The sequence below is a fragment of the Pundamilia nyererei genome, unplaced genomic scaffold (genome assembly GCF_000239375.1).
Source record: "Pundamilia nyererei isolate P.nyererei 1_Seehausen unplaced genomic scaffold, PunNye1.0 scaffold00012, whole genome shotgun sequence".
In the NCBI taxonomy this organism is placed as follows: domain Eukaryota; kingdom Metazoa; phylum Chordata; class Actinopteri; order Cichliformes; family Cichlidae; genus Pundamilia; species Pundamilia nyererei.
In genome coordinates, this window is record NW_005187413.1 from 3,020,900 (window position 1) to 3,044,638 (window position 23,739).

General features: G+C 40.4%; 1 protein-coding gene across 11 annotated transcripts in view; it reads left to right on the plus strand.

The window, feature by feature from the left end:
- Positions 1-21,189, plus strand: part of cadpsb (Ca2+-dependent activator protein for secretion b) — a 66,197-nt gene extending 45,008 nt beyond the window's left edge. For 2 of the 11 annotated variants that reach the window (XM_005724473.1, XM_005724475.1), the window contains 18 exons: positions 554-655; positions 755-818; positions 916-1,039; positions 2,331-2,399; positions 5,450-5,556; positions 8,316-8,345; positions 8,866-8,874; positions 10,734-10,890; positions 11,007-11,148; positions 11,908-12,069; positions 13,353-13,508; positions 13,655-13,802; positions 13,909-13,983; positions 14,091-14,174; positions 14,430-14,462; positions 14,620-14,727; positions 19,546-19,650; positions 19,894-21,189. In XM_005724473.1, coding sequence (XP_005724530.1) covers positions 554-655; positions 755-818; positions 916-1,039; positions 2,331-2,399; positions 5,450-5,556; positions 8,316-8,345; positions 8,866-8,874; positions 10,734-10,890; positions 11,007-11,148; positions 11,908-12,069; positions 13,353-13,508; positions 13,655-13,802; positions 13,909-13,983; positions 14,091-14,174; positions 14,430-14,462; positions 14,620-14,727; positions 19,546-19,650; positions 19,894-20,070 — 1,852 coding nt within the window. In that variant the 3' untranslated portion in view covers positions 20,071-21,189. Of the gene's footprint in view, positions 1-553; positions 656-754; positions 819-915; positions 1,040-2,330; positions 2,400-3,289; positions 3,323-5,449; positions 5,557-8,315; positions 8,346-8,865; positions 8,875-10,733; positions 10,891-11,006; positions 11,149-11,907; positions 12,070-13,352; positions 13,509-13,654; positions 13,803-13,908; positions 13,984-14,090; positions 14,175-14,429; positions 14,463-14,619; positions 14,728-19,545; positions 19,651-19,893 lie in introns of all 11 variants that reach the window. The other 9 variants (XM_005724477.1, XM_005724478.1, XM_005724483.1 and 6 more) reach the window with 7 other exon arrangements.
- Positions 21,190-23,739: the final 2,550 nt, after the last annotated feature.

Sequence of the window (23,739 nt, forward strand, 5' to 3'; positions counted from 1 at the left end):
CTTAATTTTTTATGTTGTTGTACATTTTTTTTGGCCTTTCTTTCTGTAATTTCATGTTATGTTGTTAATCAATTGCGTATCTCTACATATTTCCTTGTTTTCTACCACTTTCTTTGTTTTTTTTTTTCTTTTCTCTCTGTCCTTTGTTGCCATAGTCTCTTACTGTCCATATTATTCATCCTCCCATGCATCTGTTAAAGTCAGAGAGGGCATCAGTTACTGGGGCCCACTGGGCTATGAGGTCCTAAAATCCCCAAAGAGCTCCCAAAGCCCAGATCCCCGTGCTGCCTCTAAACGAGCATGCATATTCAAGTTTAGAAAGAAAAAGGAGTCCAAAAATCCACTGATTCAAGGTGAAAACAGGTGAGACATGGTCATTTTTTCAATGTGTAAAACTGGAGGGAACTCAAGAAAAAGAAAAAAAAAATCACTCAATCAGTTCCCTGGGGTGTGAAAGCTGTTAACCAGAGATTTGGGGGCTTAGATAAAGGGTTATATACGTTGGACTTTGGGGTTGCAGCTGGGTTAACGTTTGTGGGTGCGATCTTCATAGGCCAGACGGGCTGACTACAGTGACAGTGGATGAGAAGGAGCGCTTTGAAGACATCAAGGAGCGGTTGCGTGTGATATTGGAAAACCGGATTGTAAATTTCAGGTGATTGCCGCCTCACTAAAACCAGATTACACCAAGTCACAAAACATCCCGGTTATTGGTATTTTTCTCTGTTATTAAATCTTCGGTCTTCCCTTGTAGATATTGTTTCCCCTTCGGTCGTCCAGAGGGTGCACTGAAGGCCACTTTATCTTTGCTGGAGAGGGTTAGTAAATGCTTAAATAAAAACATTTTATGAACAATGAAAAAGGTGCCCTCTGAAATATTGAGGTTCTGTGAGTCATCTTCGATGTGGCCTGCAGGTCCTGATGAAGGACATTGTGACCCCGGTTCCACCAGAAGAAGTTAAAGGGGTAATTCGCAAATGTTTGGAGCAGGCTGCTCAGCTCAACTACCAGCGGATTAAAGACTATGCTAAAATTGAAGGTAACCAGAACAACACAATTCACTGTCACATAATGACTGCTGGTATCAGGGTACAAATGCTATGCATCTGATAAACATTCCTACTGATCATGAAGATGTCATGTTTTACAGACTCAGATTGAAGTGCCCAGTCAGTGGTTTGGTAGAAAAAAACGGCAGAGTGAACAATCAGTATATCTCCATATGTTCTTTTTCTTCTGTAAGACTGCCTTTCATGTTATCAATTAATTTACACATGGTAAATTCACTTGGTATATGGTATATTTGTGTCCATATCCCAAATGATTTGTGACAAATGATTTGTCACAGTCACTTTCTGTCTCTCAGTCCAATAACTCTCTCCTTTGTTTCAGGCCTGCTTTAGCTCTGTGCTGTTCTGTAGGTCAAGTTGGCTTTTGTGTAGAGGTGTGTGAGTAAAAATGCATTCAAATCCAAAGCCCTGAAATCTGTTGATGTGCCGATCTCTCTTTGTGCCTTGACTATTCGAGCTGTGTAGTATCCTGGCTTCTGACATTTGATGATTGGATTGTAAGTTCAGCTTAAATGACTCCCAGCTCCCAGTCGACACACACTCCCTCTCTTCCACTATCTTACTGTTAGCTCCAACCTCTCTGATACCTCCAGCTGACTCTGCCCGCCCCTCTTTACACTCCCTGCCTTGAAATACCAGCAGCTCTCCTGTCAACTGTGTCTTATGCTCTTGCTGAAGACCACTATCTTCTGCTCCCTCCCCTGTCTGCTCTGCTTTTTTTCCCCCCTCTCCACACAGATGTCACTTTTTCTAACCTCTCCACTATGTGATGAGTGGCTTCTAACCAAAGGAATGCTGGGATTGAATGCATACAAACCAGCATCAGCCTTGCATGTGCTTTGAGACATAACACGGCCTTTCTTTACTGGCATGGATTACATATGAAAAAATACATAAAGACATTTTAGGATGTCTTATTTCTTCCTCTTGCTGTGTCTATTTTTCAACATACCAGTTGCACTGACATGCACATTTACATAGAGATCTCTGATGTTGTTTATGCCTTGAAAGAAATCCCTCAGGGTGCTAAAGATACTAAGGATTGAAACCTTACTATCTTTTCATGCTGTGTGAATTTATTTCCACCTGTCCTTGTGAGGCATCTGATTCAAATTTTACCAACGATTTGACCTTATTATTGGGCCTCCTGCCCAACAGATTGTCTCCTTCACCTGGACAGCCCTCTTCCCATCACCCTCTGACCTCTAGACTTCCCCCTTCTGACCCCATCCTTTTGCATGCCCCGATCCTTTTTTATAGGGAAAAAGAGGGAAATGTTTGAGCACCCTGTCTTCTGCTTGGCATCTCAAGTGATGGATTTAACCATCCGTGAGTACCTTCATCATCTCTTCCCATTCCCCCCCTCATTCTTTTAAGCGCACCTTCACCTCATCCCCTCCCTTCTGCCTCTTCTCTTTCTCCAGAAATGTTGCTCCTGCCATGCTTGTTTTTATCTGTGCCTTTGTCTGTGAGAGTGAGTGGGGAGTGCACCAGTCGAGAGATCTGAGCAGTACCACACAGAATCAGTAGGGGTCCATTTTTTTGCACCATCTGTTTGTGATGGACATGAATGAGCGGTCTGGTCTGTAAGCTTCTTTCTTTTGGTTTGAAGCCCATTCCTTTGACTTGAATGCATTTTTATATTGCTTACATTGGTATCTGTTTTCAGTCATTTGGTCTGATCATGTGTCAGTGGTGTGCTGTGCCGAACAGGTAGGCTTGTTTGTCACCGTGTCTCCAGTGACAGTGAAAGAGCATCTGTTGACAGAGCTATTGAATGGGAACAACAGGATAGGGTGTATGGATGTAACAGCTCCAGTTTGTGTTTTAACTTGACTCAGGTCAACTCAAGTCACTCAGCGTGTCCTGTCTACGGTCCTTTAAGCTGTTTGTGTCCCCTACCTGTTTGCAATAGTCGAAGCTTTGTCTGTTTGTTAACAAAAAAAAACATCTTATCACTTTTTTTTAAATTTTCCACAGGCTACTGGTTCAGTGTTTCTATTTTTTATTGTGTGTTTGTGACGTTTGTCTGTTGCCCAGAAGCGTCAGTCCCTGGAGCTGAAAGTGTCCCAGCAGATTCATTTAAAGGGTCACGTGGCGATGAACAACAAGCCTGAGTTCCCCCAAGCCCCCATCCCCTTTCGTGAAAATAACCATAGAGCCGTGCTAATTCTAAACATCTCCTTTTTATCTTTTCTCTCCCCTTTTTCTCGCTGAAGTTGAGAAAGGTCAAAAGGATCAAAAGGATCCAGGTGAACCCATGTTTAGCTTATGGTTTAGCTATAGTGCACACTTACATTTACATATACAAATACACCCACACCTTACACACATGTTTACTGCAAATCAGTGTAAGACATATGCATGCATTTACCATTAGCACATCTTCTATACACACTTTAAATATTGTACAAGTTCTCAAATGTCTTGGCATGTCTTAAAAAAGCAGTAAAGCTGTAGAGATTGTACTACTTTATATTTTTCCAGATTCAAATCTGGAGCAGTGAATTATACGGCTGAAAATGTTATTCTCACTCATTTCAAATGTAGTGTACTCACACTTGAATAAAGGTGAACAAGTGTGTTTTTCGGTAGACATGTTAAGACACCATCAAAACCATAAAGTAATGCAATCTCTTACATATGGTCCTATATTTTTATCTACATTATAATGTAATTTAAAAAGACATAAGCAACACTTTAATGCAACCTCCCCCCCCCCCATCACACAAATTAGCATACATTTTCACCACAGGCCACACATGAAAATGAGCTCATTATATAAAGATATGCATTATGGGGATTTTTGTCTGGGAGTAAAGTAAAGCAAAGATGTAGCACAGATGCTAAAGACAACCACAAAACCTCAAGTATAAGAAATTTGAGACATCTGAAACCATCCCAAATATCCCCCTCGCCTCCCAGTCAGGAGGCCCTGGGTTTAAACCTGGACAGGGCCATTCTTTGTGGAGTTTGTATGGCTTTCTCTTGGAGCGCATGTGCAATGGAATAAAAAAGCAACAACAAAACAAACAAAACTTTGCTCCTCTTTAAACCATATTATATCTAATTCAAACCCTCGTGATCAGGCATTATTAGAAGTCTTAAATATTACTTTACAGCTCAGTTCCCTCTATGTGGCATTTGAAAGTGTAATCTCTACTGCTAGCTTAGGGTTCCTTCACTTAATTTTTCACCAGGCTCCGAAAAAAATATTCATTTGGCTTGAGCAGCAATACCCGCAGAACCCTAAAATAATAATGAAAACAGCAAAAGGCTTCCAGTTAGAACTGCCGACTGCAGACTTCTACTGTTTTATGTAGAGTTATGTATTTATGTGCTTTTGATTTCAGATCTGTGTAGCCATTCAGTTCCATGTTCAAAATATGTCATGCCATATAATCACAGTGTTTAAGGAACAACTCCATTTCATGACACATATCTGTTTTTATCAGATCGTTCTGCCGACAAAGGTACGAGCAAGTGATTTGGAGCTTTTGCTAATCATAGACCAAAGTCACCAGCTGATAAGTGAGGAACAGCTTTCATGAGCACATAAGCACAGTTTAAGAGAAATCCAAAATCAGCACGCTTGTAAAAAATATTCATTACCTTCAGGAATTTCATCAGATAATTGGCAACTATTTTATTAATTTGATCCAAGCACCTGCCTTTTTATAAAATTAGTTCTAACAAAGAAAACTATGAGCCAGCCAATGTGTGTATTATTACATTGAGATCAGATTACTTATAAAATAATATATATTTAAGAAGATTCTTATACACTTGTTGGTCTTAAGAAAAAAAGAATTACAGAAATATGTATAAATGTCCCTTTCATGTAGTTCTAGCCACGAGTGTTTGTAGAGAACCCGATCCTTATTAGACATCCAGTACTATTAGCTTTGAATTAATAATCTCATCCAATCATATAACTTCAAAGAGAAGGAATGAATAATTTTTACTGTGCGTGTTCACAGAGTATTTTTGGCCATGAGACAGCTCCTTATACAGATGGCTTATTCAGTACCGCTACACAATATGCATGTTTTCAATGCTGCATTGCACCTCCATCTCAGCGCCACTATTCCTGTGTCTGATACTCCTCCAACATGAGTCTGATTATCCCATAAATGCATCAACTCTGTTGCTTTATGTCATGCAGCCCAAAATGCATACACAGTAAATAAGAACACGCTTTACTTGTTATGGGGGGTATGGTAGGTAAACATCACAGCGTAAGTGCTGTGTTTATACTTTTATTAAACGGTCAAAAATATAAACAGAAAAAAAAATCTTTTGAATAGTCATAAAAATCCCCCTGGAATCCTCTGTGCTTGACTAACCACTCATCCCTCACCCTCATCCTTTTGTCTCAGAGAACGTAGGCCGCTTAGTCACGCCTGCCAAAAAGCTGGAGGAAACAATTCGCCTGGCGGAGTTAGTCATAGAGGTCCTCCAGCAGAACCAGGAACACCATGCGGAGGTGAGTGAGAACCCTCTCCTCCTCTCCTCCTCAAAGCACTTTCCCTCTATGCTCTCACTCTTATCTCACTTGCCCCACAGCAGGGAGCTAGCCTTATTATCAATCCTCTATAAATAAAGCTGCTTTCATCTATGGGTATCTAAAAAAAAAAAGGAAAAAACTTTCAAAGATTAATTTAATTTCGGAAAGCTCTAATTGGTGTTCAACGGACCATCGCCACATGGAATCAGAGGGCCATGTTTGAGGGTAGACTGTAAATTAGACAGAAATGGTACAATGGCATCTTTTTTGCTGTGATGACAGTGCATTAGTTTTACATAAGTTGTTAAAACGATAGTATTATGTTGAGGATACTCCAGTATAGATGTTTGGCTAGAAGAAAAAACACAAGGTGAAACAAGTTAATGCGCATTTTCATGGCTTCTACTGCGCTGCTTCCCTTTGGTCACACACAACAAGATCACTTATAATAAACCTCAGGCCTTACACTGAATTTAAAGTAGTAAGTAAAACACATTGTTCCCAAGAAAACTGATCTTTGTGAAATTCAATTAGATGCTTTTATCAATAATACTAAACTGCCATAGTCTGTATTGTAGTGTGTTTTGTGACTCTACCAATGAAAAACAAAAACATTACCTGATTTAAATATGGCTGTTACCTTCTCCAGCGCTGTCTCCTTGTACGCTTTAGGCACCGGCATGTTTAGATTGCTCCCTTGCAGTCCACCATTGTGTCAAAATGGTCAAAAGCCTTTAGCTTGAATTGCATTTTGTGGAAGAGGCCAGAGTTACAGGGACCTAAGTCTGGCAAGCTGGCTTAGCGGGGAGCAACAATCGAAAGCATTAACATTTAAATTCTGAGGGATGAATTCAAAGCTGGTGAATTTTTAAAAAGGAAGCATACTCCTGCTCAGGGCTGGACTGGGACACAAAATCGGCCCTGGCATATTTGGTCCAGGCGTCTCCCTCGCTGTGGTCCCTCCTCGTGCACTTTTTTACGAGGAGGAGTTGACGGTGCAGCAGCCCCGACAGCTAACATGTCGGTTAATTTTGCTGCATTTATTTCTATTTTTCTGTCTCAGCATTTCAGCTCCACTTTTTCACTACCTCATCAACACTAAGCTACTTGGGCGAATGTAGAGGCGGGCTTGGTAGTTAAGACATTTTATTGGGCAATACAGTGGCAGTAATGAAGCTGAATGAATGGGCTGCTGTCAGTGCTTGTGGGGCCAGTGTGCAGCGGTCTTTTAGTTGCCCCATCGGTCCAAAAGTGAGTCGGCCCACCAGGAAAATGCCCGATATGCCAGTTTACCAGTCTAGCCCTGCTCTTGGTCCCGCTCCTCACCCGATGAGCCACCTTCAGTCTTGTTGTCTGTTGGCTCTTCCACTGAAAACTGTTTTTTCTTCTCTGGGTTGTACTGAAAAGCCAGCTCAGTAATGAGTCTCGACAGGTTGAGGTAGTTTGACACAAAAGTGCAAGTTTGAGATTTGCGGTGAAAGGCTTTCCAGAGGTGCACAGGTAAAAAGCCTTCAAGGAGAGATCACCACATTTAAATCAGATAATGTTTTTGCTTTTTCTTGGGGGAATCGTGAAAGCCATGTAAATGAAACCTGAGAGGTTTAGATGGGAATTCACATAGCCACATGTGAAGTATTTCAAAAAGGTTCAAAAGCCTAAAAAACTGACATGTATGGGTTTAAATATAAACAGAGCATTCTAAGTTGTAAGTTCAAATAGGATTTTATGTGAATAAATATAGTCTTAAAGAAAAGATGTGTGTTGAATAAATCTAGTGGAGTCACAAGTATAATACATCCCAGTGAAATGGAGTGGAGTGGAGGTATAAGGTAGCATAAACTGTAACAACTCAGTCAGTCTTAATTTCACCAGTTTATTCCAATGGAGTCAACAAAGATATACTGCTGTTTTGACATTTAGCATATTTTTGTCCCAAATAAAATGGTGAAATTGACATTAGTTAACTTTTTACTTAAACACAGTCTTTGCTACTGTTTTACCTTTAGATCTGTATGGCTTTGGTTTAGCACCACAAGCTAATGGACATGTTCTCATCCCAGGGTGTCAAACACTGCTGTCCTGTCTAATTCTGCTATATATGTTTGCAGATATATGCAAAAGTTCTTCTTTGTCAAATGTGCCTTGACACACGAGCTCTAGCAATACAGGACACCTCCACAGATCCTCCTTTAAAGAAACCAATTTGGCATTAAGTGATTGGAGGAGTCTTTGTGGAGCAAATCACTTTGGTTTGTGAGCCATTTGCGCTTTGTGCTTTGTTTTGCTTGTTTTGCTTGTTTTTCACTAACTAATTTTAAGCATTTAGGCATAAAAATCGACTCGGTTAGAAGTAGGAAGAGATCTCACTTTGGATTTTGCCCCTTTACAACTGTGCACACTGACAAATTGCACTTACCCAGTGGGTTTAACTGTGATATGAGTGTCATCATCACCAGTCAACACCTTGCGCATATCTCAATATATTAGCAGCTTTTGACAGAATGGTAGTATTTGGCACTCTGGGAATGAGAACAAGCTGAACCAATATTCAAGGAAGGCATCTCCTTTTAAAAATCCATCTAGCTTCCTTATTCCATCGTGTTGGCGACTTTAGACATCAAGCTGATGGAAAGCATGATGAACATGTGCAGCTGTGTAGATCTGAAGGTGATCCAAATGTGATCTTAGAATATACAGATAAAGCAGATTTACTGTATCTCTCTGAATATGCTTGACAGGCGGCAGTCACAAGTTCTGGAGATCAATCGGTACAGTATTTTTTTTTCTTTTTTTCCTCTTCAGTCCCCATCACGACCCTCCTGTATGGCATGTGCGCCACTATGGCAAGAAGCACGTTTCTAGACAGAGAATGAACTCAGTGGGTGGGTTTGTAGGCACAGAAGTGAGAGCAAATCTGTTTAAATATAAATTTTTAAAAAAACACTTTAGCTTGCACAACATAATTGTTATCATAAAGCATGTTCATCGGGCCATAAAGAGGTTTCCTTTCTATCCTAGCATGCTGAACCAGTAAATTTCCCAAAGTATGCTCCATGTGAACCTTTGAAGTTTGATCCTCCATAAACATTTGTTTCCCCTCCATCCAGCAGTTAATTTCACAGTCCGCACCTGTTTAAGCATTACTTCTCCAGCTTCTCCTCTTCCATCCCTCTCTGCTGTCTATTCTCAGTTTACAAACCCTAACAAAGAAATGCTTCAAAAATACATTATTGTTCTGAACATCTTCCTGTATTCTCACTGTCATATGATTGGTGACTGCCCAAGCAGGGAAAAGAGGTATGTAGTCAAGTTGAATGAGAAACTCCCGTAATGCTCTGTGCATGTCCAGTAGATGATTCTACATCTCTCCCCTAAGCAAACTACACCCCCTTTAAGACTGGTCCCTTGACATGGTTGCACTGATACAGCACTAGAGTTTGTTTTGGCTGAACAGTGGGTCTGCCGTAGATTTCTCAGGGTCCTGTATGTGTTCCTTAACCACTAACAAAGGTTGGAGGCTACTCTGCCTGGTGACCTTTGAGCCTTTCCCCTTCCCTGTTGGAAGCTATTTACTGTCCTCTCCTTTAGCTGATATAAGAGTATATATCCTTGAATGCGATGGAGAAGAGCCTTGTTTGCTGCCTGTGTTTCTAACATTAGAGCTATCATGATTTTTAAACGTTTGAAGTGGACAGGTAAGTAGGAAGGTAAGTACGGTTCTGACTGCTGCTGTGGTGGTTAAATAAGGTGGTCGATTAACAATAAACAGCAGTAAAGTAGAGCATGCAGCATAACTTGGAAAAATTCAGCTTCATTAATTGAACTTGGCAATATGTTAGTCTGAATGATAAGCAAATAAGCCAAGCCAAGACTGCCAGCAAAGCAACTACTGTACCTCTGCTGTCAAAGGGTGAGAAAGTCCTGACTGTGCTAGAAAAACGATCCGCTGAATCTCAGACACCTACTTAACTAATTGGAACAGACACACTCCAACACTAGAGATGCTGTATGCTGCAGTCTTTGGTGTGTCTAGACAGTGATGTGCATGAGACACATTCACATCTAGTGGGCTATGGGTTTGTTGGTGATGTGAATGGTGGACCCCCTCATCTCTCAGCTGGAGAGAAAAGCATGCAGGGAGATCCACGTTTGCATGAGAAGAGCACCCTAGATGTAAAGATACTGTCATGAATAGAAGGCACAAAGATGCAACCCCACTGTGCAAATCTTCTCCCAAGTATAATCTGGATTTGAATTCATGTACCAATTAGGAAGAGCTGTGGATTTGATCTAGTTGTATGCCATGGAAAACATACACAAGCACACAAGCTGACAGCTGTGATAGAATTTCTGTTCATTTGAAAGGAAATACCCGGCAATTACAGAATTCACACACGGCACGGAAAAGTCATTCGGTATCCACAAATATAACCAAATATCTTCTCAAATTAAATAACAGGGGACGTCTAATGGACACCTGTAACAGAGAGAAGCAGCTGGACTGCTCAAAGGTAGTAAATCAGTCTTCTGGCAACTCTGTTTACACTCGATTTTAAAATGCTAACCAGATCACAGATAAACAAATGCAAATAGCTACAGGCAGGTTTTGCAATTACTGAAATCATTTGAGAGGGTGGTCTGTGGTGCATTCGGCTTTATATGTTTTCTAGTATAACAGGAAATGTATCATCAATGCTTGGTTGAGAAAGAGAAGCGCTAGGTTATACAGTGATGCTAGCAAACTTGTGCATACCAATACTGTGTGACCTGCCAATTAGTGTAGGTAATACAAAAAGCCCACTTAAAAACCAGGAGTGCGCCCTGCCTCTTACCCTGTGCTGTGAGACCCTGGTAGTCTAGCTGCTTCCCTCTGTTTCAAGTGTTTAAACTAAGTAAACCCAACCAGCTTCTGACTTTAGCTTCATATTCAAGTGTTACATCCAACGTATGAAAAATCAAGTCCCAGCAAGAAAGGGTAAGGATATTTGCCGAAATGCCAAACTATTCCCTCAACACACCAAACATGCATCAACCCAGTGGTATTTCCTTTTAAGAGCGATACTGTCCAGTAGTGTTTATTATTCCCTCCTTTCCCTCTCATCTTTAAACAGGAGGACTTGTTCACCTGTTTGCTTTCCCTCCTGCTGTGTCTCTAGGCATTTGCATGGTGGACAGACCTTATGGTGGAACATGCAGAAAACTTCCTGGCCCTCTACGCCATCGACATGGATGCCGCTCTGGAGATCCAGTCACCTGAGAGCTGGGACAGCTTTCCCCTTTTCCAGCTGCTCAATGACTTCCTCCGGACAGATTGTAAGTTCATGCAGTTGGCCCATCTTTATGTTTCAGCTACCTTCAGGTATTTTCATCTAAAAAAAAAAGAAAAAAGTATGATATCCTTTTGTAACATGCTTTTCCCCCCCTCATAGATCATCTGTGCAATGGAAAGTTTCACAAACATCTTCAAGATCTGTATGCTCCTCTGGTGGTTAGATATGTGGATCTGATGGAGTCCTCCATCGCACAATCAATTCACAAGGGCTTTGAGAGAGAGTCCTGGGAGCCTGTAAAGTAAGGAGCTTCCGTCTTTATAGCTAGGCTGTAGGATGGCTGGAGATGCAAAGCTTTTTTATGCAGATGACAGACTGACTGACTGTGTGGAGGCTGAAAAATCTGGTAGCGCAGCTGTAATGTTCATCCAAGCTTCCTGTAGCTTCACTTTTAAAGAACGAGCCAAGTGTGGGCTGAGCAACCTCTTTATCCTGTAGAAGAAATTGGTTTTTCTAGTCTGAAAATAGTGCTTGATTAATGTATGTCTCACCAATTCTCGCCGACACATTGGGGTCAGGGCAAAACATAGTATCCCTGTTGTTCTGTGTGTGAACTAACATTCATGACGTGTGCTTTGACATGTTACCAGAAAAAAATTTGCCTCCAGTGTGTTATGTTGCTACTTTATTTGTTGTGGCTTTAATATGTCTGCTTTCACATTTTCCTTTCATTGCAAAGATTATATTTAAAGTGTATTAAGGTAACCTGTATTTTCTTGGTCTTTATTCGTGTTCATTTTTTGGGTTTTCAGTATTACTTTGCTTGTCTCTATCGCTGCATTTAATACTTTATGTGTGTGTCCAGCTCTCTTTACTCTTGAGTATTTTTGTAAAATGTGAGTCTTTGACAGTTACCGTCCCTTTCATGTGCGTTACTCTTTGTTCCAGTCTTCACATATTTTCAGATTTTACTTTTATGATGAGTGTTACATTGCTTTCTGCAGCTCCCACGCCACTGTTATGGATTCTTTTTTTTTCTTTTTGTCTGTCTTTTCTGCAGGAGTTTAACAAGTAATCTGCCCAATGTGAATCTACCAAATGTGAACCTCCAAATTCCCAAAGTACCAAATCTGCCAGTGCCAGTAGCAGGACTATCAGTTAACCTTCCACAAATGCCTAGCTTTTCTACCCCGTCATGGATGGCTGCTATATATGACTCTGAGTGTGTATTCAACTAGTTCACTTTAGATTTACTGAGAAAGCAGTGATAACTTGGTATGAAGATGCCCATGAGTAAGGACAATTAAAAAAGATTTGCCAAATTTTGAAATTGTAGCAAAAAATGTAAATGAAGTCGAAACTGACATTTAAATTCAACAAAATCTGAATCGGTTTTCTCCTGTGAATACTTGCCACTTATTGCTGTTCATGTTCATGCCAAGGTCACTGAGAGGTGTTAGAGTAGATGGGGACGTGCTTTCTAAAATGAGAGGCTGTAATGCTCTCATTTGTCTCAACATGCATGCTGTTGAGCTGAGGTGTGGAGATACAGGCTGAAAAAAAAAAAACGAATCAAGCAAAAAAAAAAAAGTAGTTCTAAGGCTATTGGAGTTCTACCGTGCAGAAAATGTTCCCCATTTGAAACATCAAGATCTCCATTGTACAAAATGTGTATCTCCCCAGAGTTGTTGTCCACAAACATTTGCTCTAGTGATGCTTAGCGAATTGTAGATTGTACATGGCCGTAGGTTCATCTCTGACCTTGACCACCTGCTAGTAGTCTGATTGGGAGGGCAGACAGAGCGGTTCGGAGTGGAGATGATAAAGTGGAGAGGCTTAGAGGCAGGAGTTCAAACCTCTCTGCCTCTGTTTTCATCTCCTTTCCTTCCTCACTCTAAATGTAACACTTTTCCCAATCAGCTCTACTCAGGATGGCTAAAAAGGTCTGCATGGTTTGTTTGATAATCCTTCCAGGGGTCCCACCAGCCTGGGGACATGGATGTTGAGAGAGGGCCTGTGATGAGTGAAGCCAATTTGGAGATTTTTTAAAATGTTTTTTGGACACTGACTATAAATGCCTTTTTTTTTTTTCTTTTTTTTTTGCACGCCCTCCCTCACTTCCTCCATTCCCTACTCCTTTGTGTGATTAGCTGCTGTATCTGCAGTGACTTTACCTGCATGTGGCCACTTCACATACCAGTCAATAATCATACTCTGTAGCATGGTTATTGATCTGTTACAGTAAACCCTTCCCGCTCCTTTTTCGCCCATAAACTGACTGTCCAGAAACTCCTGAACAAACAGGAAAGGAGACACGTAGGTGGACCAGTCAGTATATGGCCAGAGCAAAATTGTGTTAAAAAAAATAAAGTGTAGCGGCACAGCATCCACCTCTGCTCCTGCCACTACAACCCCCACCCTCTCCAAACCTTTAATCCCCCCCCCCCAGGTAACAGGTTGACATTTGTCTTCTGACCTGTGTATGTGTGTTTGGGTCAATGGCAGTAATGGCTCCGGGACATCGGAGGACCTCTTCTGGAAGCTGGACGCCCTCCAGACTTTCATCAGGGACCTGCACTGGCCTGAGGAGGAGTTTGCCAAACACCTCGAGAGCCGCATCAAGCTCATGTCGAGCAACATGATCGAGAACTGTGTCAAACGGTGTGTATTTGTGTGACTGTGCGGGAGATGATGACAAACTGCGAGAGACACAAAAGCTCCAAAATGCAAAGAGTTTGTTTTCTGCATAATGAACATCTGCAGCACATTTTCATTTTAGAGTGTATCATTTTTAATTTGCACTGCAGCACCAGGATGGCATTTGAGTCCAAGCTGGCAAAGAGCAGCAAGTCCACAGATTTCCGCATCTCTCCAACATTATGCACCATGTTCAACGTGATGGTGGACGCCAAGGACCAATCAGCAAAATTGTGTGCTATGGAGATGGGCCAAGAGGTAAAAACTTCATCTGGGGCAATGATTGCATGTTGGACAATGAGGCTTTGTGCTTTTAATTTGCTGACGTGAACACTTTTGTTGGAAATTCTTCTGCTTTCCACAGAAACAGTTCCACTCCCAGATAGACGAGCTGATTGAGGAGAGTGTGAGGGACATGATTCAGCTTCTGGTTGCAAAGGTGCAGCTTCATATCAGCTTACTTTGATAACAATAGTAGAAAAAAATGTAACTTGACTTTTTTAAAATATGATTATTAGATTGTTCATGATTCCTCTCGTTTTTCAGTTTGTTGCTATATTGGAGGGAGTGCTGGCCAAAATTTCCAGATATGATGAAGGCACTCTCTTTTCTTCATTCCTTTCATTCACGGTAAGATTTTTCTTTCTTCAGTCCCTCAGTTTATTTTTCTTGAAAGTATTCTTAAAAAAAATTCACTTTATATTCTGAAAAACTGAATGTATTTCCTGAAAGCCTGCTTTTTTTGTCTCATGGGGGGTTAAAAAAGGGTAAAAGAACTCTAGTTATGTATCTTTAATAGTAAAATATTCCAAGCCCTAATGAATCTGACGATAATTAACATTTCACCTTTCAGCCACTGTTTGACGGTTTTGTTTCGACTTTCAGGTGAAAGCTGCTTCAAAATATGTGGATGTACCTGTAAGTTTAACAGCCTCCGACTTTCCTGTTTTGTTTGTGAGCATTTAAAGCTGAACAAAATATCATCTGAGTGATTTTTGAAGACAGTAATTATTGGTACAGCCGCTTGTTTGCTCTTCTCCTGAGTCGTGACCCTATTCTTTGTCTGTTCTTATAGAAACCTGGAATGGATGTAGCTGACGGCTACGTGACCTTTGTGCGCCACTCTCAGGATATGCTTCGTGATAAGGTCAATGAGGAGGTGTATATAGAAAGGTTATTTGATGTAAGTAAGATGCCGTCTCCTCCTCACAAAAAGGGAGGGGCCTTCCAAAATGTGGCAAAACAACAGGGCAGAGAGGGATAAGTCCCATTTTGAGACCAGGAAATGTATTTCTGCCTGGAAGAAGAGGCTTTTCTGATCCCTTCTCGACTTTTCTGTCTCTCTGTCTCTTTTCTTTCCGAATCTCAGCTGCCCTCTGCATTCTGGTGTGCATTGCCACAGTGCTTTTGGGCCTTTGTGTATTAAAAAATCAAACTTTTACTTACCAAAGAGTCCATAAAAGCATCCTCAGAAAGGATTATCTAAAGCAGTGCTCTCTGTGGAAAGAACAGAACTGTCCATACTGATCATACGCCAGGACACCAAGTTCTTGTATTTTTTAAGTCACCACCGTCCTCTGCTTTCAGATGCTTTCCACACAAAACATGTCAGCCTCCTGAATGAAAATAAAAACCCACTCAGTCCTTTTGTCGTCAGTCCACAGTGAAGCACCTGTGCCGTTTCTGTGTGTGAAATGAAAACGCTGGGTGAATGATGCACTGCTGGACGGGCCTGGGTCAATCTGAGAGGCTGACATGGCAAATACCCTTGATCTGTTAGAACAGTGGTTCCCAACCACCCAAGGAAAATGCGATCAGTCATGACGATGATGATAAATATGAACAGAAAGGAGACATCACGCCCCCCTTTTTTTAATTACACCCCGAGCAGTCTGTTGCGCAACTTAGACTGAGGTGAGTGAACAGCAGTGTAAGCATAAACCAAATTTCATCATTTAGATAAAATGCAAGAGAAAGATGAAAATAGATGCACTGGTAGTAAAAATGATAACCTGCAACAGACTTTTCAGTCCTAAAGTGCAAATTTATCTTTGTAACACCTTTTAAATAAACATTGCAATTCAAAGCATCCCCCAGGAGAAAGTAAAAAGGGGAATAAAATGAACACAAAATGAAAACATGCTTTGAAAAAAAAAGCTAAAACTGAATAAAAAACAGAGTTCGGGAGTCTAAGGTATTGGGAAACAATTCATGCTTATTTATATATCACCAAATCACAGCAGTAGTCAGCACAAGGCTCTTTATATAAAAGTAAAGACCCCTACATCGATGTACAAAGCACTTGGCGATAGTAGTGGCAAAAAACACAACAATAAAAAAAAAATTCTCTTCTAACACAAGCAAACCTCCAGCAGGGCCAGGCTCAGGGAGGGGCAGCCATCTGCTGCGAACAATTGGGGTGAGGGGAAAGAGAAACGAAGGGCAACGAGACATGACAAACAACAAACCGGACAAAGCACAAAAGACTAAGCTTTTTCAAATATAAATATAGTCCTAAAAACAGCACAAACGCCTTCTCCCTTTTCTATTGTTGTTTTTACACAATTGATGAGAACAGATGATGAATGACTTCCACCTGCTCAGACCAGGTTTACACTTTTATGCTCTGGGGGCATTAATAGATCTACTTTAGCTTTCTATTGTTAGTATTCTGAGGTCCGAGCCATTTTTAGTCAGTTTTATGTAACTCCCACGCTGCTAAACTGCAGCTGAACTTCCACACGGCTGTTTCCATTGCCTCCAGGGATTTGAAACATTAATGAAAGCAACCTAAGAAGCAAACATGATGCAGGTTAAAAAAGTATAAGGTCTAATGAGGGTTCATAAAAAGGCATGACTTGGATGTGAATTGTTGGGAACCAGTGTGTTACAGGGGGAAGAGAGCACTGTCTTACCAAACATAATCCTAATGGGATACATTGACATAAATGTGTCCTCCATGTGTGATTCAAACAACACATAATGCTGTGATGTGTCTGCTTCATGTCATTTAGAACCTGTTTGTAAAGACCTGTGTCTCCACAGGCGTGTGAGTGCTTTGTGTGTCTGACAGATTCTCAGTTCTTTCTGTGAGGCAGTGACGTCACGTTTTTATGTCTGACAGACAATGGTTTTCTATTTTTGTGCCAGATGAATATGACTTTTTTTTTTTAATCTTCTTTTTTATTTGGAGCCAGGAGTGATGCTGTTGTGAAGTGGGTTTTGCTTTTGTCTTTGAGGTCCACACTGGCTCCCCTGTCTCCGTGTGTCCTTAATTTTTTCTACTGTGGAGCTTTTTACCCCCTTGTGTCCCCCGTGTGGCCCCAGAGTGCCCAACTGAGATCCTAGTCAGCACCGTTGTGTTGAAATTGACTTTTTTTTGTTTTGTTTTGAGCTGTGAGTGTTTCAGTTTTAGCAAGTTCGAAGCCGTCAATGTTTTTTTCTTTTTGATTTGAATGCATTTCCATTCATTCATTTGCATGCATGTGGAAGTCGTTCCTAGACGCTGCATAGGCTCTACTTTATCTCTCTTTCTTACGCTGATTTATTTCAATCCTTTTAATCTCCTGTTTTCTGATTAACTTCATTCCTGCTGCCTCCTCTAGTCAAAAAGTGGCACTTATCTCTAGCGTTGCGTTGCCTTGTTTTATCACATTATGTTGGTTGGCATGATTTTAGAGTCAAATAATCTTCCTGTGTACATCTTCTAGCATGACCCTCCTCAGAGTTCTGCCTCATTTGCACATAGAGCAGTCGTCCTTAGCACGTACTCAGCCACTCACCCACCCACCCGCGAAGTCTGCATGCACTGCACGCTCAACTCGACTGTGAAGTGGACAGGCATCTGCAAGTTCAAACCTTTCAACCATTCACCTAATCCTGATCTCAATAAACCTCAACCTAAAAACTAAAAACACACCAACTAAGCTAACTCCTTCCACCTCTAATTCGGGCCTTCTAAAGCTTCTCTGCGTTCCTGCCTACTCACAAGTTTAAAGTTGACCTTTTTTGGAGGTATGACGCCCGTTTCTATCAAACATGGGTGCTGTTCTCTTGTAACTTTGGTGCAGTCTGGAAAATTGCCACCCCAAGGAAACGAGAGCGAAAAAGGTACAAGAAAACAGCACCGCTGCTCCCTGCCTGCAAACCATTTACTCACTCTCATTCTATTTTTCTTTTGCTAATGTACCCGTGTCAAAACTATAATTTCAATTCCCCATAGTAGTTTTCTATCCACAGTGTAGGGCATTTCAAACGCAGCACCGCGTTTCCACTTGAATAAATTATAAATAAAGGCTTAGTAATTGCCTTCAGTAATTGATGGGCCATGCAGCTGCTACAAAATATCGACTTGAACATTTTTTAGAAGTTGAAAAGGTAATTGCAGTTCAAGACAGATACATTTTTCAATGCGTTATGACTTCCCTCTTTTTAATTAATTCCTTCAAGTCGCTGTAATATCAGTGCACTCAGGGAAATTCCATAAACTTGCTCCTTCCATCTCTTCGTAGCGCTATAAATGCAGTTTCCTTGTGTAAAAGGTAAACGTGTGTCTGTTTGTGTCCTTGAGTGTGTTGGGATCACTAAATGAAATTCAAGCAGTTTCCATTTACTTTAGTAAACATTACATAGAATTTAATTTGATTCCATCTGTTGGTTTAGTGCGAAGTGTCGTTGGGGGATTTGACACCAAAGAAGCTCTTCTGTTTTTTTTTTGTGTCTTATTGACCACTGGGATAAGCTTATAAGTCCGTTGTTTAGTAAAATGACCCGAGTGCATATTTCTATGACAGGGAACCTATTTTGCTCATTTCAAAATGATATTTTAATTCTTGGATATTGTTACTGTAGCTTTTCATGGTTTACTGCTCAGAATAATCATCTTCTGTTGTTTAATGGCCCTTGGTGGAGCCGCTCAATTCACCCACTGTCTAAAAACAAGCTGTCTTGGCTCCCTTTACCCTCCCTTGAAGCCAGTTTTCTTCTGATTGGTTGCCCCTCACAGACATAAGGTGGGTAGAGACTCTGTGCTCACAGCCACATCTGTGTCTGAGACGACCAAATTGACTATATCTCCTCACTTTTAACATCATGACACCGAGTGTTTAGAGCAGTGTGGATCCTGAGTTTTTGGCACACAGCTCAGTAAGGTCTGCTTTTACTTTTAGCTCTTAGTATGACAATAATTGAATATTTCTTATGGATGAAGTCAAAGCAAGGAGACAGTTTATTGCTTCATGTTTTATGCTAAGATTAGTTTTGCACTAACATTGTGCAGTTTCTCTTACTCAGACCTAAAAAGCATGTTAATTATGTTTGAGCTTTTTGATTGTACTTACCTATTGTTAAAGCCAGACTAGCTGTTTCACTGTTCCCATTCGTTGTGCTATCCTACACCAGTTTTGATCTTTTCATCCAAATTAGAGACCCCCAAAAAGTGAGAGAAATGTTTGAGAAATGTAGCAAGTCTAATGTTTTACCATATAGTTTGAAGTTGTCACCACTTCAGTGCACCAGCGTTAACTTCCAAAGTTTAACTTTGATATCGGCTCAGTGATTTATATTTAATGCTGTCCGGAACTCCGAGTTAAAAGCACGCGATGAAGAGATGAGGCGATCTGACATGTAGAAGTTGGAGTATTATATCTTTTAATCTACGATCAAAAGAAACAGTTGAAGCACGTCCATGTTCTGTAGCTTGTAATACTTCTGTGGCTCGTGAGATTTTATTTATTTTGAACATGATTTCCCCTTTTTCGAAAACCTCTTAACTTGCATTATTTGCTCGTTCTGACTCATGCAAGAATGGGTTTCTTGTGAAGTGCGATACAGACTTTGTACTGAGCTTCAATCCGAGTGACTGAATGCTGATGTTATTATGAAATGTACATGTTTAGTTCTGGTTTTATACCTGCGTCTTAAAGGTTAGTTTTCTGTCATGGTGTCTTTAGTACGTGTGTGGGTGTGTGTTTTGCTGGAGAGTGTTGTGTTTGTGTTTCAGCAATGGTACACTGCCACCATGAACCTGCTGGGGACCTGGCTCACTGAACGCATGGATCAGCAGCTCCACGTCTACCAGTTAAAAATCCTCATCAGGATTACAAAGGTAAGGTGTTGATAAACTGGAAACTTTTTTTTGTCTACAAATCCTAACTTGGTCTATCTTAGAGCACCGTGGGTTCACATGGATGGGTTTTGGACTCCTGCAGCTTACGTGGTCCTTTAAGATCCAAAAGCTGGCCCATGGTTTCACTATTTCTCTGACTTCCATGTATCTCATGTCAACTTTCTTTTGTAGTAGACACAGCAGGAAGCGTGTCACGCGACATATATATTTGTCTTCATGCAGAAAAAGTACCGGGACTTCCGCCTGCAGGGTGTCCTCGACTCCACCCTGAACAGTAAGATGTACGACACGGTGCGCAACAGGCTGACCATGGAGGAGGCCGCTGCTTCGGTGAGGGAAGGAGGCATGCAAGGCATCTCCATGAAGGACAGCGACGAGGAGGACGAAGAGGACGACTAGACACCGAGACTTCAGCCCCGGCCTCCCTCTAGGACCCTCCCTCACCCCGACCCCCTCCCTTTCACACTTTTGACTTTAGCCTGGTTACCGATGCATGTACCAACTCAGATAGCCACTCTAGGACCTCTTTGTCAGCTCGAAATGCCTATGAAGGAACTATTAACTATAAAAATAGTACTTATACTGAAGAAAATCAAAATAAAAATGTTTAAAAAAAAATAACCATGATTGGCAGTTTAGCTGTGTCATGATAAAGATAGCACCTATCTTGGATTCATTCATTTCTAAATTCATTTCTATGTGTTACTAAGCAATATGGAGAACCATTTGTTTGACAATGTTGAGTGAGATTAATAGGTGTGTCCCTGTCCAATGCAATCCTATATGGCGCTTCTTTGTCGTATTCTACATTCATTAATGGTACATTGTCGTGATGATGAGTGTGTGGACCCTTTTCTTTGTCTCGTCTGTTTTTAAGTGAATGCCAACTGCTTCGAACTGAAAATAAAACCTCTGTATTTGTTTACGGCTGTTACAGATAAACCGTCGTCTACTCACTGTTCTTAACATCGACAGTAAGTCTAGACCTGCATTTTTTATCATGTGTCAATGCTATGTGATCTCATCTCAATTACGAATTAGACATGGTTCAACAGGAATCTTGAACTTCGAGTGGGTATTCTAGAGATGCAATATTCTCATAGCTCCATTTTGATAACTCGGGAGATTCTATTTTTATTTCAACATTAAAAGGCCTTGAAACAGGTTCTATTTTAATTGAGTTGCACTTTTACAAGGAAAAAGAGCAAAAAGAATTTTTTTTATTAAAAAAAAAAAGTTGGTCCGTCTTTGTTCTGTAATTGTGTAGAATGAGATGTCTGGCATTTGTTTGGGTCTCACTGTTGTTTTGTATATATTATATAAATATATATAAATATAAAATGCTGTACATTGCATTCTGAGCCATTGCTGCATGCCCGTGGGTTCCCACCCTCCCCAAACGCTTTCTGTTTTCTGTGTGAATTAGCTGGTGGATTCATTCTTGCTTTTGCCTTATGAAAGCCAACAGTTGTAATATGCAAGAGCTGTGGCCTCTAAATAAAAATTACTGTACATGTGCATCACCTGTCATGTTTCCTAAGATGTACCTGGGACACAACAGTCAACACTGAACACAAAGAGTTCCTGGTGCAAAGTAACAACATTTAGTAGTTTTGAGTATGAGGATATCCGTGATCTTTAGATTCTGTAATATATGTTTTTCCCCTCTGTATTGCAGTTTGTACATTCATACAGGACTAAATTGAGCGTGTGGACTGCTAAAAGTTAATTATGCCTATTTTTTTCCTAGCACGTATTTATCCATTTTAACCTTTTATATAGTGACAGTTCAGATGGAGAGCAAAACGAAAGAGAGAAAAGAGCCCGAGGCGGACTCAAACCCACCCCTAATTTACAATACTTTTAACAGTGCCAATTTCTGCCAAAATAAAGTGCGGCATTAGGGGAAAATGAACCTATGGTGCCATTTCAGCTCATTCGGATTTTCAATTTTATGCCACTTCATATGTCTACTCCACTACATTTCACAGGGAAATATTTCAGTCCACCACATTTATTTCATAGCTCGATGTATTAGGATTTTACAGTCATTTCATCACGAGTATAAATATGAATTAGAGGATGTGATAGGTTGACACGGCAGTGTATAAAGATTTAAATGAGCAAATCACTTGCATATATTAACACACAGGATTGTGCGTACTTCTTCCACCAGTTGTTCGGCGAGAGTGTGACAGCAGGGGGCGACATGGAGAGCAGGTTCCTTATTTTATTTTCCATACTTCATGTAATACAAGGATGCAGTGCACCCAAAGCCAGACTTTATTCAATGCAGAGCAATACAATTTACCTAAATGACAGTATATTATAATATGGTATATAATAGCATCATAGGAATAACTATGATACTGTCATATAAACACGTAATGTGACTGACAAAACCTTTTTTTTTTTTTGAATTTTCGTAAGTTACAGATTAGAGTTAATGACCAGCGTAGCTGAAGTGATCCGAGACCAACATATCTGATATCTGATCTAAATCGTCATGGCGGATCTCAGGAGGGCAGCTTCGTTTGTTGGAGTTTTGCTGAGGTGTTTTCACAAAAGTACAATCTGTTACAGGTCCTCTGTACAAACCAAATCTTTGTATGAAAATATAAACTTCTATGATCACAAAGGTTACAGATTTTTTTTTTCCTTTTTAAGTAAATGCGTGAAGCTACAGCACTTGTGTTTCAAATGTGAGCAGAGAAAGATGCTGGCATTCACACTCACACACACACCAACACGAGGTGAAAATTTAAAAGTGAAAAAAAGTTTCGCTGTGGAGTTTTGATGTTTCTCCAAATGTCAGAGGGGTTTCAATGGATTTAGCAAACTCCCGGGTGGAAAGGAAATAGATGTTATCAGATGAATTTAAAAAATATATATGTTAAAAAATCAAATTGAATAAAAAAAACAAAACAAAATCGATCTCAGAAAACACAAAAATCAACCAAGAGAGGAATGTTAAGGGTTGAAAATGGGTTATAATTACAGTTCCAAACTAACGCAGTAAAGTCCAGATAAAATACAATTTACAGTCGGAATTTGAAACCTCGTCACACAAGTCTTTGATCTTGAGCTTGTGGAAGGCGAGTTTGAGGCTAGAAGTGAAACATGCTCAAAGGATAAGTTCACACTTTCCACAGGGGAAATCTGCGAGATTTAACAATATGGATTTCAAATTCTATCTGGTTTAATAGATCTCAGGATAAAACCAATAACATGTTCCAAAGCGGGACCACATCTTTGGTTACAAATAAAGCATCAGCCCCCCCCCCCCACAGAAAGATTTCACCTAATTTGACTTTTTTCAGTGTTTGTTTACAATTTTAAATGGAAGTAACATAATTTTTTTTGACACTGATCAACAGCGGGAGAAAAATGACCCATATCAATATGTCTTTATATGAATGTAGATTCAGATCGATTAATTTGCAAACACATTCACCCCTTTTAATAAAATCTAAATAGTCCATCCTTCCGTAAGTTAATCCACTTTGTGATGACAGTACATTGAGCAATTTCAGTCCCATGAAGTCCAAGTCCTAGTTCCATTTTCCTGCAATAACTTCATTACGAACAAAGATAACTATCTAAGATAACTATCCAAAAAAAACCAAAAAAAAACCCCCAAAAAAACAAAACAAAACCCAAAAACATCTGAACAAGGCACTGAATAACATCTTCACCAGGACGCCTGGCGGGGATTCTCCTCTGTGGTAAAATTGGGTAAAACAATGAACTATAAAGCATGAATTTCCTTAATTGAGAGCAATTTCTACTCATTTCCTGCTTCATCTTTTTTATTGTGGCACTCTAATGGAGCAGCCTTGAATGATTCACAGTTTAAAACAGCCTCAGTTTATCCTCTTTTGGCTCCTGTCTCGAAGTCCCTCTGCCTACTTTCTGTGAAGGGCTTCCACAAACCTTATGCTTGTAAGGCTCACCTCCACATCTCAAGCTCAGGCATGCACCATATTTTATTTTGATTTATTTATTTATATATCTATATATATATGGAGAGAGAGAGAGAGAGAGAGAGAGAGAGAGAGAGAGAGAGAG